The sequence below is a fragment of the Sander lucioperca genome, chromosome 7 (genome assembly GCF_008315115.2).
Source record: "Sander lucioperca isolate FBNREF2018 chromosome 7, SLUC_FBN_1.2, whole genome shotgun sequence".
Classification (NCBI taxonomy): domain Eukaryota; kingdom Metazoa; phylum Chordata; class Actinopteri; order Perciformes; family Percidae; genus Sander; species Sander lucioperca.
Genome location: NC_050179.1, coordinates 3,240,071 through 3,260,744, shown reverse-complemented (window position 1 = coordinate 3,260,744; position 20,674 = coordinate 3,240,071). Strand labels below are relative to the sequence as shown.

Below are 20,674 nucleotides of genomic sequence, written 5' to 3'. Positions count from 1 at the left end.
TTTTCTGTTAAGTCATGTGTATAGAAAACAAATGGGAGCGTTTGCAAAAAACGTGTGTAAAAGCACAAGAACCAAAGGGAAAGAAGTCAGAAAAAGGGGAGAATGTTATGAAAAGAAAGACGGGCCTAAAATTAATAAGGCACATACAAACAATCACACACAGAGAAGGAAGAACACACATCAACGCCCACGTGTCTGTGGAGGACTGGGTGTAAATGTCATTCCCAGCAGTTTGTGAAATGAAAGCTGCTCCTTCGAAATGCCAGCTGTGGCATCTCAGATAACCTTAGAATCCTCTTCTGCCATCCCTCCATACTCGAAGGTCAGCAGCAGCCATTTTTAATTTCAATCATTACACCTGAAGTTAAAAATATTCAGTTTTGGAAACTCTTCTACAGAAGCACATGCAGAAATTGTTACTGTATGACATTTGCTTTTTGCCTTATGGTTTTTTATTATTATTATTATTATATTATTTTGATTGTATTCTAGCCATGCTGATGAGATCCAGCCAGCACTCATTGGTCTCCAATATCTTTCAAACAGTATTCCTTCTAATCTTCGACTTACTGTCAATCACATCCCAGTCTCAGCTGCTCAAAAGGTTCTGAAATACTTAACATCAAGCACGGCATCAGACTTAGCTCTGTATGCAACTCAGCACAGTTCAGTTTATAGAAGTTTAGCAAATGCCAATCTCCCCTGTGTTGTCTATACAGCCCGAGGCTCCAGCAGCTGTGTCAGAAAGCGGAGGTAGTGTTGACAGGGTTATCTGGGTTCCTCATCACACTACTTTCCACTGTCACTCATCAAGCTGTTGTGACAGCACCTAGCAGGCACTGCCAAACTATCACTTCACAGGTATGAGGTGGAGACAACGAGTTAGACAGACATTAAGGAACACTTTCAATTTGACCCAGGCACTATTTTAAAAGTGAGGTTGTAGGTGCCATCGAAAAGATGTAGCAATAAGCTACTTCTTACTTTGATTTAGTCTAGTTTGAATGTTTTAAGGATTGAATTGTTTAGACAATAAAATGCCAAAATAGAGTCCAAAGTGGTATCTCCAAATTGCATTTTATTGTCTCTGACCACCAGTCCGACACAAAAACATATTTCAATTTATTGTGATATAAAACAAAAAATAGCAGCAATCCTCATGTTTAAGAAGCTGGAACAGGCAGAAGTTTTGTATTTGCAGTTGATAAAAAAAGTTCGATCATCGATCGATTATCAAAATAATCAATCTAATCATTTATTACTAATCCCAAATAAGCAACTCACTGGGGCTATAAATAGTTGTTTTGACGGTTGTTACTTCATTTCATTTGATGGTGTGTTCATAAATCCTCACATGGATCGGTTTCTGTGACATGGAGCAACAAAGGATGGAAGAAACTGTTTTGCAAGAGCAGAAAGAAAGAAGCTGAAGTTGGAGAGAGATAGATTGAGACAGCAATAGGTATAAATGCTCTCCATCCTCAAGTTTTAATCAGTTAACTTCAGAATTAGAACGCAGGCACAGCTTCTTTACACACACACACACACACACACACACACACACACACACACACACACACACACACACACACACACACACACTAAATAGTGTGAGTCATTACCTCCAGGTGGTCATAGCCAGGTGGTGTGGATGGCTAGCAGATCTCCCGAACAGGTGTACTGATCCTACTTTCCTGTCCATCCCATTTATTTAAATTGCCACCTAGGATGGACTTTCACACACCACGGCAACACCCCTCTGGTGGAGCATCATTTCTGTCACTTTTTAAACAGCATGTGTCTCCGCCGCACTACAGCTTATGCACACTACTAAAAGTCCTTACCCTCTCCTACTTCTTCCCCTTTTACAGCTTCAAATTTCCTCAACAAATGTAAATGCAAGTATGGCGATTTAGGGAGAAGGCCATAAAAAGTGAGTGAGAGACAGAAAGAGAATGAGGGAAATGATGGGGATGATGATGGGGAAAATGTGGCATAGTTTAGATGAGGGTAGCACACCTAGTTGCAGTCATCCATGTTGTAGAATAACCACAGAGGGACTGCCAACTGGAGAGTGATTTTATATACTAGATGTGGTGTTTGTGTGTGTGTGTGTGTGTGTGTGTGTGTGTGTGTGTGTGTGTGTGTGAAGCGCGCACGTATGTTTCCTGGTTTCAGTAGCCTTTGATTGCATCGGGTGGAAACCTCCAAGTGTTTCGAGTGAACCCCTCAACAACAATGTGTCTCATTCCCTGACAATATCATTCAACCCTGCAGCAGCCATTAGTCACTGTTCACTCTGCTCTACGACAGTCGGCTGTACAGCTCCAATGAACCGAGACGTATAAATAACCACAGTCCAACGCGTGAAAAAAGGAAAGAAAAAAAACAAATAAACAACCTTGCTAAAGTGGGAGTGTTTGTTGTGTTTCATTCTGCTCTCCTCTGTTCAATCACATTTCTGACGACTGCGCTCTGTTTGCTCATGTTCTGCTCTGCACCATTCAACTCCATTCTTTTAAGCTCCATTTTGACTTTAGCTGTGTCCCATTTCATCCTGTATGGGGGCCCAATATGATAATAACTAGGTACAGTAGCACATAAACTGTGGAAAGCTGTTTTAAAGCTTTGTGGTAGAATAGAGTCTGTAAATAGGCTCAAATGGCCCTGAACTTATTCTTCAATAAGACATGGCATGAGAGGATCCTGCTGCCAAGGTCTAGCTGTAACCTTGCATGTAATTTTCACTGTGGCTTTCCATCTACAAAATTGAGGGTAATATTCTAGAAACAGCTAATTAATTTGGTTCATTTTTTTATTTTATCAAAATAGATCAAATACATCTAATGACTGATGATTATTATTGCTGCACACGTTTTTTTTCTTCCGAAAAGGTTATCTTGTTCTTTTCTGCACTGCTAATTTGCTCATTTCAATTCCATCCCATCTAATTTGAAGAATACCTTTTGTATGAATGCGGCGGCAATTAATCCCACTGCATACACAATTTGCCAAGCTCAGGAGCACATCAGCTTTGCTATAAACAGGTCAAGTGTAATGGTGTGTGAGGGATTGATGTCGCGCAGTGCGGCAGAGGGAACATGTGGAAGATGACAAATAAACTGCTTTTGCTGTGGGATGTTTCAATAAAGTCATCAGATGCAGAGATACACATGCACATTAATGCACAGAAGCGTGTATTTGCTAGCATGCAAAAAAAATTTATGTGAGCATGTTGTCTTACGCACGCCCACACAGAAACATCAAACTAGATTTTGCCTTAATTACCTTAACCTAGACTTTCATGCTGTTTTTGACAAACTTCCCCTTAAGCATGCGATAGCTATGGAATAAAAACAGATTTGACTTTAGTCATTAGCTCCTTCCACCCATAAAATCCCACGATCTGCTCAACCGTTTCATCTCTGGTACACAATATTTCATGACCTGACAGTTGAATTGCAAATCACTTTACACATCAGGGTAGAAAATATTAAAAAGATTTTGAGAGAAGGTAGCGACCAACAATTGTTGTGTGTAGTAGGGTGATAAATATCACTGTTGTATCAGATCTTAGTGGGGTAGAGAGCACACAGCGGAGGCATGTTCTCTGCAACAGCTCTTCTTGTTATGTTTCCTTGTATTACTGAGAGCATGCCCAAACTGTAGAAAACTATGCTGCAGTTTCTAAACAGATGCAAAGTACATCCATAAAGCCATGCACACAAGCACACACACACACACACACACACACACACACACACACACACCAGTATTAGCATCAAAATATACTTAAAGTATATTATTTTATTGGAGTATGATTATTGAATCATTACTGTGTACAGCTGCTAAAGGTGGGGCTAATTTTAGTTACTTTATATGCTGCCTGGTAGCTTGTGAATTGAATTTTCAGAGGATCAACAAAGTCTTGTCTTAACCTATGACAATACTTCAGCATCATTTATTTGTTGATTATTCTTTGTGTTATTAATCTGTATCTGAAAAGGAACTATTGACTAAAGTTATCAAATAAATGTAGAGGAGTAAAACATACAATATTTGCGGCTGTAGTGTTTGGAGCAGAGGTATAAAGTAGTGTAAATACTCAAGTAAAGTACAAGTACTTCACAATTGTATTTGAGTAAATGTACGTCATTACTTTCTGATACAAATGCCTCTGCTGAACAACCTTTTTAATGTTCCTGCCATATTCTGCCTCCACGCGTCACGCGTCACGCGTCACGTTGTTGTCTTGCTATTGTCGGGAGAACGCAAGGTGCTTGTCAGACAGGAGGAGAAAATAGAAAAACTTTCAGCTGCATCCTCCTCCAGTCTCTTCTTCTTTTACTAGTTAATTTTTTGTCATCTCTCTGTGCTCCCTTGTAGTCTGGTGTGTCTTCTGTGCTAACCAGGCTCAGTTAATCCAACACACAGACAAACACAAATACTCGCCACAAGGTCCTGGCCTGCGTTCAGTCCCTTATGGCATTAATGGATTTTCATTCATTAAATTAAGTGTGTGTGTGTGTGTGTGTGTGTGTGTGTGTGTGTGTGTGTGTGTGTGTGTGTGTGTGTGTGTTCATGAGTGCGCGCCAATGTGTAGCTTTGAAAGGGAGGCAGAATGTTCAATGTATGCATGGTTTTTAAAGAGCATTGAAGATTTTCTTGTGGTTTAATGCATTTTAATAATCCCTCTCAGGATGATACATACACAGTTATGATGAGACCTTGACACATGATGAGACATCGGAGCGATACAGTGAGCCAGACTGAATTAACAGCAATGTCAAATTAATATGGTACTCAAATCAAAGAATATATAGTATGCCATCAGACACATTTACTGAATGTCTTCCATGTCCTTTTTGTTGTCATAGTTTGAACTTGTGGTCTTTCTTGCATGATGCTGGGCACCACTATATTCACGTAACGTGACTACATGCATGACTATATTGCACATGATATGAATGTGTATCAGTGGGCATGATTACAATGCCATTTTCATTTTAAAATATAGCAGTGGGTAAAATATGATATTAGGATTTAATTTGATGCAGTATGTTTTATTTTTGCAGTACTGTGAAGTTGTATCATCTATTTAGTTTATAACTCAAAGCTTCTGTAAAAAGAAAACCTGTAGCACACATTAGACAAATGGTCTGTGGGATGCAAAGGATCAGGGTCTTGGATCTGTGTGAGTGAGTGCGTATATGAGTAAAATGTACTAAAACTAACACCAACTGGGGTTTCAAAGTTGGTACTTAAATCACTCTAATATTCCACAAATTTAGCTCATATATATTACTCCTTAGTTCAGTCAGGATCGTGAAGTCATTATTTTGTCATGATTTTCCAGAGCACCAACTGCACACCTACACTCACTTTCGCCATTTACACGCCTGCTTCACACATCCATTAATACTGCTGCTGCTATTGCTGCTACTGCTGCAGTGCAAACCGATTCATGAGCAATTAAACGAGTAAACCATATTACTGTTTCTATGAAACATCAGGCTTTTGAATGTATATTTCATAATCTGGTATATTATCACATGTGCACTCTTGTCCTGCTTTGGGTTTTTACTTTTGCCCTGCCGATATGAGATGGCTTTCTGATTGGGTTGGACTCAATAGTACCATTTATCGACTTTAGGCAGAATTGTATCATGATGATATATTCTCCAGTGTCTGAGACACTCACACTACTCTCCCTCTCCATTGTCACTGTGCTGGATTATACAACTGTAATATATAGGTTTGATATATTTTGTTATATATTATATTATTTATTTTATTTATTTATTTATTTATTTATTTGATAGGGACAATGCTCATTGATCAACAGACAAATTACTTGCTGTAAACAAGCCAGAGTTAGCCACAAGTGCTAGTTTCCATCTGTTGTCCCTAGCCAGGTCTTAACAGGCACACATTATGCCATACTGTACACTGTTTTTATACTGTATTTGACAATCTACTTAATTCTGTCCTGTTATATTGCTGCAATAAAGCATATATTATATTCCTACCATAATATGTTACTGATTTCTATCTATCTATCTATCTATCTATCTATCTATCTATCTATCTAGTCATCCATCCATCCATCCATCCTTTTATTATATTTATTATATTTATGTCACATCTCTACATTAATACAGACAAACATTAATTATGTTTGGGCATCGTTTTGATTTTAACAATTCTGACTCTGATTTTTCCTTTCGATTACGGTTCTTATCGGTTCCCGATTCAGATTCTTTGAGGGGTGGAGTTAAAACGGGTCACATGCTTATTTCATTTTGCAGTTTTACCGGGCATCTTCAATGTAAAATAAAGTCACAATTTAGAGTGTGTGTGTGTGTGTGTGAGAGTTACTGTGCTCCATGGCTGCAACACAACAAGCACCTGGAAGTACGGTGGCTGCTACAGAAACCAAAACTTGCGCGTTTTTCATTTGGAACCGATGGTTGGATTCTAAACCAAATTTTCCGATTCCAATAAAAAACTGGTTCTCGATGCCCAATCCTACTATTAATCATATCATCAGTCTGGTGTATACTGTTAACATATACTTGCTGATTCTTATCTTGTATTATCACATTATGTTATTGTTCTACAAATGAATGATTCTGAAGAAGTTACAATTCAAACAAAATCAGTCTTTGAGGTTTTTACACAAAAAAACAGTGTGGTGTTATATAGTGCATGACAGTGGACAGCTCATTGCCTGCATGTGATTTTGTATTCATTTGTCATGTTGCGATACATATCAATATTATAGTTTAATCCTTATTAGGGGCCAGACAGCTCTGCTGCCTGACGCTCTTGTAGTATTCTTCTTCCTAACAGCAAATCTGCCTTTCCATGCACGAAAAATCCTCAAACTTTGCACATAGGTCCAGTCATATGCTTAACTTCCTAAACTGGCGCTGTGTCCTGATGGTGGCGCTACAGCAACTGTCTGAAATTGAGTGAAAATTCATAACAAATCAGTCACATGCTAGCACTTTAGACCAAAATGTAGTGTAATTGAGCAGAAATGTTCAAATGCTTCGAGCTTGCAGGAATTTTTAAGTCCATCACTCTGAAAAAACTGAAAAACTTAAATTAAACCTATCTCCGCTTACAGATTTTGCTTAATGGACACCAAAACTGCTCCACTGTATCTTCAGATTGTTCTCCACAAACGATCCAGCCAGATTTTTTATTTATCAAAAATTGAGCCCACAGTGCATCAACATGTTTTACTGTAAAAGGTAGTGTAAACAACTACTGTATAATCTCCCTAAATAAATCTCTAATATTCATAAAAATAAATAACAACATGTTGATCTCATGGCAGAAGTAGTGTGGTAAATTTATCTCAGAAACTGAATTTTTGACAATATTTTTAATTCTATCCTCATGTAAGCTATTGCAGTCAATGGAAATATAGCATCTTAGAACATCAGTTTTGTCAATTATGGAGCAATCAATCTTTGTAAAAAATAAAATGACAGACCTCTCTGTTGTTTAGATGAAGTACAAATTCTCAGAATGTTGTCTTGATAACTAAATCTTTGACCCTAGTTTGAAATCTGCCTTTACAAGCACCCTTGTGATTGCCTCAGTCACAGTGTAAAGTCTGAAACCATCTATGGTTTCTCACTTGGTAGGGAGATGCAGAATAAACATGCTAATGCCTACCAGTGTTGGGCAAGTTACTTCCAAAATGTAATACATTATAGATTACTAGTTACTGTCATTTGAGAGTAATTAGTTATATTACAATATTACTGTCTCTGAATTGTAATGCGTTACACTACTTTTGCATTACTTTTGAGTTACTTTCACCAAAATAACAGGGGAAGTTTGATTTGGCAGCTAGCTTGTGAATTTCACCACCGGATCAATAAAGTCTCCTCTTTATCCACTTTAATACATCATAGATTATTCATATTTTGTATAATTAATATAAATATGCAAAGTAACTAAAGCTATACAAAATAGATAAGTAAAACGTATAATAGGCAAGTAGGAGAAAATGAAAATACTCAATTAAAAGTACGGCATTGTTGTAAAATGTTTGTTTATAACACTTCAATAAGAAATTCATGTTTAGGTTAAAACACTCTAAAGGAAATGTTCAATTATAGTGTGATTAAAACTCACTATTAACATTATTTACAGTACTTGATTTACAGCTGATTTGTGAAAAGGTAGCCTACACAACCTTATTTAACAGTAATTTAGTTTTACTGCGAAGCGTCACAGGAAGTGCTTTTATTTTGAAGTAGGCTACACGGAAGTTGTCTGTTGTGTAGCCTACTCTTGCTAGCTTACTGAGATGCAACATGTCCGTCAGGCTCAAGTTGTTCACTTTTTTGTTTGTAAAACTGCAACATATTGAACAGTAAATGGTCACAGTAAAAGACAAGCGTTTTTGGTCGTCATTCGAAGCCATGCCACTACAGGCAGAGTTACTCTCCACGGCTGATAAAAATGCAATGATATTTACGTGTAGCAAGCCTCAACATTAATTCCCAACATGTTTATATCTGTCAGCCGCTGACGTACCGTCACCTGTTGGGACATACATGCTGTCCGTACCGTCTCTGGCTCTGACCACGGGAACAGGAACAGGACAACTCACTTCAACGCAGCGTAATAACTCCTGAAAATAATATCCATCTCGCAAATGTATCTGTCTCTGCAGTCATCTCAACCATCAAATACAGCGACAGGAAAATAATACAGCTTTTTTTTTTTCCTGTGAAGAAATGTGTTGCGGTGTTGGTGAATTGAATGAAGAAACCAACGCACCACTAAATGTTGCGTTAAAATGCGTTGTAACTCGCGTTACTGACATTGTAACGAGTATAATATTACCGAAATTTAATTAGTAATGCGTTATATTACTGCGTTAGAGCAAAAAGGAATACATTACTGTACTCCTCCTCAAAATGCCCAGCCCCTACTCTCACAGCTGCTCAATTAATATTAGCATACAGATCTAAACCATATGACTAAGCCCCAGAAAGCAGTTTTGACCAGTTGTACTTGACTTTTCAGTCAACCATGATAAGAATGTTTCAGACTGACATTGTATCCATCACCCACAGCTTTCAACTTTTGAAAGACGGCTTAGCTGTACAGTAAATACTCATTCAACATTATCAAAACAGTTTTTCTTTTTCTTTATTGGGTGCATTCATCATCCAACTTGCTCCGTTTAAAAGTGCTAAAACGTTCTGACCCTTCACTACAACCACCAATGGCTGTGTGTGTGTGTGTGTGTGTGTGTGTGTGTGTGTGTGTGTGTGTGTGTGTGTGTGTGTGTGTGTGTGTGTGAATAATTTAAGCCAGCACTCTACATCTTCATCCAATCAGGCAAATGTGGGAACCTCAAAGGAATAGAAGCACCACTATTTTGCTGCATAATCATATCAACTTAACAATGAGCAAACTGACTGCAGATCAGTGCTAATATTAAAGGGGGCTTTTATGCGAGCAGCTCCCAGCAATTAGGGAGAGAGATGTGTTAAATCTGAGAAGAGGGTAATACATTCTCATCTTACATTCAGAGAGTGAGAGTCCTTTCAACAGTTATGACCCTCCACCTGAAGAGAGCACTCTAGACATGTTAATTCGTACATAGAGAAAAGTACACACATGCACAGAGAAGACACACAAGTGTCCAGTGAACACTTGAGCCATCAATTTCCTCTTGCATGTGAGCAGTAAAAGCCCTCTGAAGCAATTATGTTATAAAAGAGGCTATAGACTGACATGAATTGACTCTACACAGAGCATGATCGGTACAAACTGCTACTTAACAGGTAGAGAGACACTTTACCGGACCAGTCCTGTGAGAAACTCCACTGGTGGTGTGTATTTGTCAAGCTCACTGTTACTGTAGATGTTTGCAGGGCTTTGTTTTGGTCTCTGTACCAGCTTGAGAGTGAATTAACTGTGCCATTAAGAAATGTGTGTGGTTGTCACAGGTACTTACTGCACAGACTTGGAGGACTGGGACCTGAACTTGCTGAACTCGCCTGGAGCAGTCCACTCTGTACCCAGCTGCAACACACAAGACAGGAGGCACAGATCAGAGCGAGTGTGAAAGAAAGAGAGTGAGAGCAGTGGATAAGGGCAGCATAAGAAATTCTGAAGCACAGTTTGCAAGTGAAGAGTATTCATCCTGAAAAATCCATCTTAAAAATCAACTTTGTGAGATAAAAACACCACATTTTATGATTTATAGGCACTGATGGTGACTGTTTTGGAAAAATCCTATGTGTAAATAAGGTTGGATTACAAAAAGTCATCAGCTCATTTTGAATCCAGAAGACGGATAGGTCGTTTGAAAAGCACGCTGCAAGATCCTGATCGCTTACCTGGTTATATGATAGCACAACAAGTAAAGAGTAATTGGTAAACAAGATAATAATCCCAGGAAGAGTCAATCAGGAGGCTAGTTCTGATAGGCAAAGTGAGCAAACAGATGAGAGCTATGGCTATAAACAGACAATCAGAAAGAACCACTCCCTGCCAATATCGAGTCTAAGAAGCCGGCTCATCGGGACTCTTGGGGCTCTTGTTTCAGCCCTGCGGTCGAATCAGTGCCCATTCATTTCCTCAGCAAGCCAACGCGACTAATTAGGGCCCCTGCTGCTGATGATCCATTATGAAAGAATAAGGCTAAGATCACAGTGGGCATGCCTTTAATTGTTTGTGCTGGCCACACGTCTGGGTTTGGAACTGGTCAGAAAACATTGCGGGCGCGTGGTGTTAACACATCACAAGAGCCTTTCAACTTGTAAATAGCGGCGGACCCTCACTGTGGACACCGCAATGTTTTCACAGAGTGCAGCGCACACAGTAATGCACACCTACAAGATAATGACGCACACACATATGAAATGGCAATTATACAATGGCACCTCTGAACTGGTTTGCTGGCGTAAGAAGAGAGCCAGTATGGGAAGAAAACCACAGAAAAGGCAGTAATGTCTGTTCAAAACCAACCAGGCCCCTGGCAGTGCTAAAGCCTCTGAGAGTCTCTGTGAAGCAGTTGGCTGGAGAGGAGGACACAATGTGCACTACTATGTCTTCACTCTGAAGCCCACAGCACACTGCTGCCGTAATACATTTCCACACCAACAGTCTCTTCATGTATTCCTCCTCCGGCACAGCAAGAATGGTAGAAATTAAATCACTGGGAGAGAATATTTAAATGAAAAAGTGAGTAAGGTAGTAGATTAAGCTCACTCAGCTAAACTCAATTTACTAAGTTTACATTTAAGATGAAAACCTTCTTTTTAAACAATTGCGGAAAATTGCTTTGTGTAGATTTTTCAATGATAGTTATGTAAAGTGGAGTGGAGAGCATGTTTCCCTCATAAATGATGTGATGCTGACATGGTTTTAGGTAGGTTTTAAATTAGCGCTGATGGCTGGTAATTTCATAGTAAATGATCCGTGGACAATAGTGTGCATCAGATGGTCTGTGAACCATCTGACATCAGACCGTGTTGATGAGCACTCCATTGATTTAGCAGTGCACCTGTAACATTGTATATAGTTGATATAGGACATTCAAATGTGTTATATTAGTAATGTAGCCTCGAGCCACTGGCCTCGAGCACAAGTGAGAAGGTCTCGTAAGCTCACTTCTTCTCCACACCCCCAGATTGGTGTTATTGGTACACCAGCATATAAACTTGGGTTTGTTAGCCCAACTGCCCATTGCACTCGTCAGTCCCTCTCTTAAATGTCATGTGTGTTGGCTGGTATTGTATGTTAGTCGAAAACAATAATATGGCTTAGTTTTAAAGATGCTATGCTAAAGTCTGGCTTGTGAGTACGGCAACATTTGGTTTTTGGACACCAGTCAGTCAGCAAAACAATTATATCTGCTTACCAGCACTGCAAACAGTTAATGCTGCACTAAGTAATTATCAGTCACAATCCTCCCAGTGCTTTCTTCTGTATCGTCTATGCTTGTTTGGGGGAAATAATACCGTTACTCATTTAACTCCAAGACTGCTTTCAGTTTTCATTCAGTTTTGTTCAGCTCGTCCTGACTTACGACAGAAAGGCTGAAGACAGTCGTGCAGTAGAATCTCATTTAAACTAGTATCTCCCTCAAAATAATTACCATCAAAATAAACTGTGTCACTGCAAAGTGCTGTTGGTTTCTGGAGAAGCAGCCAATCTTCAGTGAAAGTTGAATAACTTTGACAAATCATAGCTGAATGGAGTAGGAACCTCAGGAGAACTTTAAAATCTTTCAAAGCAGGAATACAAAAAGATGCAACCTAAAACTTTAAACTGAATACATGTTTATATTTTCTTTGTGAGTGAATTGTTTTCTCTGGAAAGAGCTACTGTTCAGATGAAGAAGAGAGTGATCACACAGCAGAGGCAGCAGTGCAAACATTATTCCCCTCGCAAAATCATGTTGTGCAGTGCTGATTTTAAATAAAGTACATTTTTTTAAATGTTTATTTTGAAATCGTTGAACAATCGTTCCATTTGTTTCCAAAGCAAATGAAAATTCCAAGGAAAAAATCAACCACTGCGACAGCAAACAGAAATGATCTCAGCTTATTATAAGAAATGAAGCTCAGCGTAAATTCTTTCAGGAAGACTTCTAAACTTCATCCACCTCTCTCTCTTCCTAAAACTGATCAGCTGTTTCGAGGCGTTCACTTTTCAGTTAAACTAACCAAAATTGGCCATGAATTTCACGAGCCAATCACATTTCATATTATGCATATGTACAAATAAACCTTTGCATATTTGCAACAAACGCTCTCCTGATTGAATTAACCTGAAGGTAAATTTAATGTTGAGATGGATATTAATTAGATAAATTCTGATTCTGAGTAGCGAAATTCAAAAAGACCTAGACTTTCAACTTACACTGTGCCTGAACCAAGATATTTATAACATCTAGAGTATTCCCCTTTAAAGCTTGACTTCCTCATTCCTAATGGTACATACAAATGACTCTTGTTGCAAAATACAGGTGGCAAATGTTTATGATTCATGCAAGACTTTTTCCCAGCACAATATACTGCATATGTTTTATAAGGTTTTGAATTCATACAGTACCTCATTAACATTTCTTGTATGGCCATCCATTTCCTTCACTTGAATTTGTCAGTAATTCAAACAATCTCCTTACACAGGGTTTTAAGACGCTCTAGATTCTTTTGAGAAAAGCTGTAAATTAAGGGTTTTAAAATATGTAGTTTAACACAAGGAAGCATTAGTGTCAAAGAGCATTTCACCTTCCAAAATTAAAGGTTGTTTTTCTCTTGTCTTCCTTGTCAGATGGTTAATCTGCTATACGTGAACAATGGCAGGATCAAAGCCTAGTTTCAAGGACAAAATACGTGCAGCGCCCCAGCTTTCCCATGAAAGTGGCAGATGTTCTCCAAGGTAAGCACGCACATGCAGTATAGACATGAGAAGCGCACACACAACACACACACACACACACACACACACACACACACACACATAGACATGATTTCCCACTGAACGATGAGTCATTGCTTATTGGAAGTACCATCTCCTCACCAGAGTAGGCGGGAGGTAAATCAGAAGGCAAGCAGCCAGGGAGTCATGAGGGGCAACGCACACAAACGTCTTCATATTACATATTGGAACACACACCCCCTTACTGACATATTAGCCAGTTTTCCATCCACACGTTTTTATGCAAATAAAGTAATATCAAATGAAAAATGCCTTATGGAAACAGTAAAATTCAATTGAATTTCATGAATATCGACACAAAGTTTGTACATTTGATCTCATTGGATTTTCTCTTAATCTGTAAGCGGTTTAATGCGATAAATGCTAATGAAAAACGTTATTTGCCAAATAAATAATGAATTCCGATTACGTTTTAGGTCATTTTATGGTTGCAACCCTCCATAAAATGAAGAAATTTTATTCATTCCTACCACGTATTTCCACTTCCTTTGCAGACATGGCGGGTGTCAACAGACAGATATAAGTGGACGAAAGAGGAGATGAGAGGAGATTTAAATTTAATTTATGAGCGAAATAGAACGGCTATTATATTTTAGTGTTGTTGTCTTATAGCTTGATATGTCGCTATCAGCTGGCACATAAGCACTATTACAACTTGTGCAATATTAATCATTTGTAGGTACAGGACACCATTTTGGCTAGCAAACTTTGTTCGCAAATGTTTGCTTGAATGTTGTGTGAGTCAGTGCAAAACTGAATGGAAACACCTTAAAATGTCTCAAATCAATTCGATATACCAATTTGATTGCAAAACAGCCTGTGACATCATTACGCAGAGGTTTTTATTCACTTTAAAGCCATTGGATGGCAACACACTTTCACCAGCTTTATTCACATGAATGTTTTTAGCGAACTTCAGATAATTCGATTGACAGGTGGATGGAAACATTGCTAGTGTCTTATTTTGTTTCTACTTTAGAAGTCTCCTCAGAGAAATAAGGCAGGAAACTTGGGGACCAAATATCTTACACTGAAACACACACACACACACACACAGTGTCTCTGTGTGAACATCGCACACACATATGTAGGTACCTCGAGAAAACTCATTTCAGATGGCCAGTGGCCCTGAAACACTGAAGAATGAAACATAAAACAGAATAAAAAAATATAAGAAATATGAGTGTGTAATGGAGCTATAGAGACATTCCTCCACTCTCTATCAACTCCTCCACTTCAATATCCTCTTTTCTCTCATAGGAGAAGAGAAAAAGTAATAGAGAACCAGCTGACCTGTGTTATAACTTCAATGTGTTTTCTTCCTCTTATTCTGCATTCATTCATGTTAGCGGAAAACATAGAAAACAGGAAACCTGACTTTTGGAGAAATGGTTGAGAGAAGAATGGTAGCATTCTTCTTAGTAGAATAATGGCATATATATATATATATAAACAGTATAAATGTATATATAACATTTGTGTGAAGCAAAAAACTTTAACGATATTAACGAGGGATTATCCGCTTTTACTCTTCTAAGGACTAAAACTATTCATTACACTGCACCTGATCAAGCACCACTCAACTCGAACAATCCCTACCTACAGTATCACTAATCAGTCCATTTGCAAACATGAACGACCGACATTTTGGCAGGCCATGTCGTGGCAGGAAAAGCACAGGTGTGACTAATTAATAGTTAAGGTGTTTTGAGGGCCCTATTATTGTGCATTCTGGCTCACTGTTAGGTTCACTCATCCACTTTAGTGGAACAGAGTTATAATCAATGTCATCAATGTCATTAATTCCACCTGTGTTGTTTCTGCTATGACGAGTCATAATGTCTGCTGTGAGTGAGACTATTGACCCTGCTACTTTATGATTTAGAGGAGTGTTGATAAATCATTCACACTGAACATCACTCACAAGTTCAAGCCCTAAAACATGTGCCACTGACTAGATTACTAAGGAGAAAAAAGTAAGAAAAGCCAAATATTAAAATGATAAGTATTCCAAAATTACGTATGCATGCAAAATATTCAAAAGTTAACAGGGTTATTATAACTGACTTTGAGGCTCCAGAAAAGCATACTGACTGCAACACTTTGATCTCGGTACAGACCACAGAGAGTGCTGTCATTGGCCTGATTGCAATTAACTTCATTTAATGGTGAAGCAAAGCAGGTGCACTCAAGGCCATAGTCAACAACAATCTTTGTTTTGATTATTGTGACCTCTGGGTCTCATTAAGCAGAAATACTTGGTGCCTTCAAGTAAGATCATGTTTACGGTGTTCATGAGACAAGGCCATTAGAATGAAGTGTAGGGTTTTAAAATGGTGTTTATCCCTCCTTCGAGGCAGTCATTGATTTTCATTAATTTTAGTCTGGCATAAAATCAACCTGCAGATACTTTAAACTGGCTTAAGTCCAATAATCCATCACAATTATCCTTATGTCTGTTTGTATTGTTGTCAAAGTTACATTATCAATGGGTGGTTATACAGCTGTAAGAGTTTTTTTGAATCAACCGTTCTATCCACACTAAATGTAACTGCAACAAGAATAAAAGCAGACATTGACATGCTGCTCGCTATGATGGATTGCCCATCTCAAGCAGGTTTCAAATTTTAATCTTGGCATCCATTTTCTACCATGTTTGTTTTGTTCATGTCTTTCCAAATAGATTACTAGATGCATGGAGGTTGGAAATTTCCACTTGGAACTTTAATAAAGAATGAAACTCATTATACGCTTGTCATGGTTTTAAATCCAAAATGTGCTATTTATTATTTTTAGACGGATGTTGTTACCTGGCAATAAAGTATTTGAAAAATACCAGAATAGGCATTTTTTACAGCAGTCATTTTGATTTGTCATAGTAGGTAAGGCACAGGCGTTACTAATAACATTAACGATGGCTTCGTTCTATTCAAGAGTCCCAGGAAGACATGACAGCGAGCCAGCACGCACAATGGGACCCTGAAACCGATGCAGCAAAATGTAATTCAGCCATCCTTTATTTTATTATTTACCCCTGTGCTTTTTTTTCTCTGACATGTCAAAATGTCTTTAGTGGAAAAGGCCTAGGACAGTTTAGTGCCTTAGTGTTCGGTACTAAGCTAAGTTGTTACTACTGTAGAGACAGTCCTGTCTGTCTGAGAATGAGCAGCTACTGTTGCTGTCGAGTCTCATATTGATTAAACTTCCCTGACCCAGTTTCCCGTGTGTCTTTGTGTATCTGCTTTTTGAACCAGACAAAATGGGTATCATATCACATATGACATACATCAGTGCCCGTATGTGTCTGCACAAACATACAGACATGACCACTAGCTCTCTCGATATCAGACAAGCCCTGGTCTGGTTCTGTGGGAAGCTCTGTGGGAGCTGTCGGGACATTCTGATTGAAGGAAAATCTCATTACAGATTAGCTGCGGGCAAAAAAAATATGATTAATGCCAAGACGGGACAATGGATGATCCTCACTCATATTAAGTACATTCGTATTCGCACAGATAATGTCCCAGCAGGACTGAGGAGAGTGTTCTTATTAGAATCCCCCCCTCTCTCCTCCAACACACTGACCACAGCGGGCTGGTACGTGTAAGGAGCTAAGTAGTCTATATCCACGACGTTCCACTTCCGGGATTGCTCTAGTGCTGCCGGAAATTTCGCCGGATCACGCTCTTTTCGCCTGGATGTTACCTTCCGCTTTCTTTGTGTTGGAATTTTAAACTCCGGTGGATTTATGAGGACTATGGTTAACTGCTCCTCAGATCTCTGCAGGGTAAATTGAGACAGCTAGCTAGATCTATATCTGTCCAATCTGAGTTTTCTGCTGCACCACTAAAACAATGTTTGAACGTGCACCTGTTCCACCAAAACATTTTCCTTCCCGAGGCTATTTTGCAGCGGCACCATGGCTCTATCCAACGCTTAGTGCCGCCCAAGACGATTGTGATTGGTTTAAAGAAATGCCAATAAACCAGAGCATGTTTTTCTCCCATGCCAGAATGCTGTGTGGACTAGCCAGACCCCCCTCCGCAGCACTGTGGAGGAAGGTCTGGCAAAGCGAGACTAGGAGGTGAGAAGAGGAACCACCATGGCAAAAAGGTTAATTTGGTCTTTCTATGTCTACATAAACAGTGTGTGTTTTTGTTTGTGCATATGTGTGTGAGAAAGACAGAAATGGACCTCCGTAGATGGCGTCATCTTTTCATCAAGATGTCCTGCGGAGAATCTGGTACACCATTCGAAGCTACCGAAGAAATGCTGACAGGGGTCTCCACGGAAACCCGACGGAAACGCTCCAGCCCCCTGCTTCTCCTATCACAGCTAAATGTCTCATGGCAGCACATTCCATATATAGCCAGTTCTCTATAAAGGATGACACTCCTGTGACATAAAGTAACAATCCTATATGATACTATGTGTATTTTAAGAGCAGTGAGTCAGGGCATGACTAGAGCTGGGGTTTCAGTCAAGCCATTAGTATAAGCAAAGATAAGAAACTATGCACCTTATCCGAAACTGACATGGCGTACACTCTAATTATTTAAAACTGCATATGTTTCTGCCAGCAAGGTTTCTACACAAGCATTGTGCTATGGGGTCCAATTTGACTCATTGCTTATGAAATTTAGATACTTTATCCTTAGGTTTTTGGAATAACTCCAACAGCTGCCAAAGCATAAAACATCTTATGAATCTTTTAAGGATATTTTCCCAAACCATTGAAGTTTCCAGTTCTGAACTTCAAGCCATTAAAAAAATCTACACACACACATACTCTGCAGGAACTCACTCAATTAAATGAGATCCCTCTCACATCCTAGTCCATGCTACGTTCAAGTCATTGACACTGACTTTTTCTCGCTATATATTTTTTTCTCTCTTACGTAAAGAGAGACCCAACAAATGTGCCAGTTTGTGCTTTCTAATACTCCAACACACAGATGTAGCGTGTTCACCTAATTACTATATATTTAATCTATTTTTAAAACAGATGTGATTACCTATACTTATCTATTTATTTTTTATTAAAAGCTTCAAGTTATTAGGAGAATTTAAATAGCACAAAAAATGGGAAGAAAAATGTTAGACTTTAAGCTTAAGGTCTTTAAAAGCAGGCTTGGCAGGAAGCCTTCTTTTCAGATTAGCAAAGCACTGCATTGCCTGCTTTGGGCAAAAAACATTATCATACTGTATATGAAACACAAGTTGTGTTAAAATGTAAATAATATTTCAGGTCCTAAAAAGTAATGGCGTGTTGCTTCTCTTTTCCCCCTAAACTCACACAGACAGATGGGTCACATAATGAGGAACGGAGTGGTAGTGCATCTCTGAAGACAGGGGAGGCAGCGAGGTCTGTCTGTCAGCCAGTGGCAGAACGTGTAATCCCTGGCCATAGCACTGCTCCCCTGCCATTACCTTGATGATATTTCTCCACTGCTAAATGTCACATCAATATTCGCGGCCAGCTAATTAATCTCATCTGGTGACATCTCACATCCTGTTGGAATACAGATGCTCTTAACACATATTTGCCCATGACACTCAAATGGTGTAGTTCAAACGCTGTTCAACCTCATGCATCCTTTCCTTCTTAAAAATGTAAGGTTTCACCGAGAAAACTTTATTAGGGAAGGCAGTAGCAGCACAGCTTGACTTCTATTCAACTGTGGGCAGAGGATGGATGGAAAAGGAAACGATTTTTCACATGATATTTTACAAGAGAATTTGAGTCGCCTGTATTCTGAGCTGTGTGTTGGAGGTGAGTGATAGCCTCAGTGTTAAGATGGTGACACGAGGTGAGCAGGTGATTACTAAAGACGAACAAATTGCTCAGTGCTCCTCCTGTTGCTGTAAGGTTTGGCACTGGCAGAATAAAACGCTTCTGTTGTTGACTGGTGAGGACCCGCTGTTCTTACTAACGGCAACTGTCTCAGCATGGATGTCAGATCATAGCAATATTAGTCTAACAGCTTTGGACCCTTACAATCCCATTAATGACTAAATGTATCCAATCTGTTTTGTGCGTGATTTTATATGAGAGGAAGGGAATCCATTAAATGCCATTTGGAGCTAGCCTAAATATCTTATCAGTTAATAAAGTCACTATGTAGTCTAATGATATATCGAGCTGTGGAAGTGCTTTCCCAGAGGTATATATTATACTAAGTGTTTTTTGCTCTTTAATTCATGGCATTGATGAGTTTGAAACTAGTTATGCCCTAGGGGATTTAGTTTAGTCCTGCAGTAAAAGCTTGTTGCTAGGCAATATTAGTTAAAGCCAGGGACTGTACATGGAAACGTGTACTTAGTGGATTTGCTGAGAATCACAAAGCATAAAAATGCTGAGACCATGTTGGTTTTTATCAGTTATTCTCTCTCTCTCTGTGGTACAGATATTATGCAAGAATTCTTCACAGCTGGGTGCTGCTTACCTGTCCTACATAGACCAGCAGTCTGGCGTTGAGAGGGCTCTCATCAGGACTCAGCCAGAACTCAGAGTTATCATCAGACGAAACCGAGAACTGGAAATCACCTAGAGGGAAAAAACATGATCAACGATCAAAAGAAGATATGGATGACTCTTAGGTGTGAAAAAAGCACCTAACATTTGATGCCCAGACTGCCTCTGGCAGTGGTCAGACATGACACATTTGACCACAGTGATACTGGTACTAGTGGTGATAGTGGTACTGCAACTGAATTTCCAATCCGTATGTAACACCTATGTGAATGGAAATGAACATTTGTGCACAGATCCTTTTAAACCAGAAGGAGCACGCAAAGCAAACGAGCAGCCAGTAGAGTTAGGTAATTAAGGCCATCTTTAAATAAAAGTGGATAATCAGGCTTCTTACTACATCATTGAACAAGTTGGCAATTTTGTCTGGCAAAACTATAGCTGCATAAAACTACATTCTCTTCAAGCTGTTACCTGTGAGACTTTCTTAAGTGTGACTTTGCAGTTGTTTGTCATCCTTTTAAAGACTGAGATGACCAAATGTGTGGCAAACAGTATCGTATATAGTATACTTGTATAATGTATATAGTACAAGTTGGTGTGTAGAAATTCTTTAAAGTGCCCATATTATGAAAAAAACACTTTTTCTGGGATTTGGGGTGTTATGTTGTGTCTCTGGTGCTTCCACACTCATACAAACTTTGAAAAAAA

The 20,674-nt window shown here is 39.0% G+C and overlaps 1 protein-coding gene across 2 annotated transcripts in view; it reads right to left on the bottom strand.

The window, feature by feature from the left end:
* b4galnt4a (beta-1,4-N-acetyl-galactosaminyl transferase 4a) overlaps positions 1-20,674 on the bottom strand; it is a 155,708-nt gene that overhangs the window by 35,053 nt on the left and 99,981 nt on the right. For both annotated transcript variants that reach the window (XM_031283034.2, XM_031283035.2), the window contains 2 exons: positions 19,938-20,038; positions 9,995-10,062 (listed from right to left, as the gene is read on the bottom strand). In XM_031283034.2, the coding sequence (XP_031138894.1) occupies positions 9,995-10,062; positions 19,938-20,038 (169 nt within the window). The remainder of the gene's footprint in view (positions 1-9,994; positions 10,063-19,937; positions 20,039-20,674) is intronic.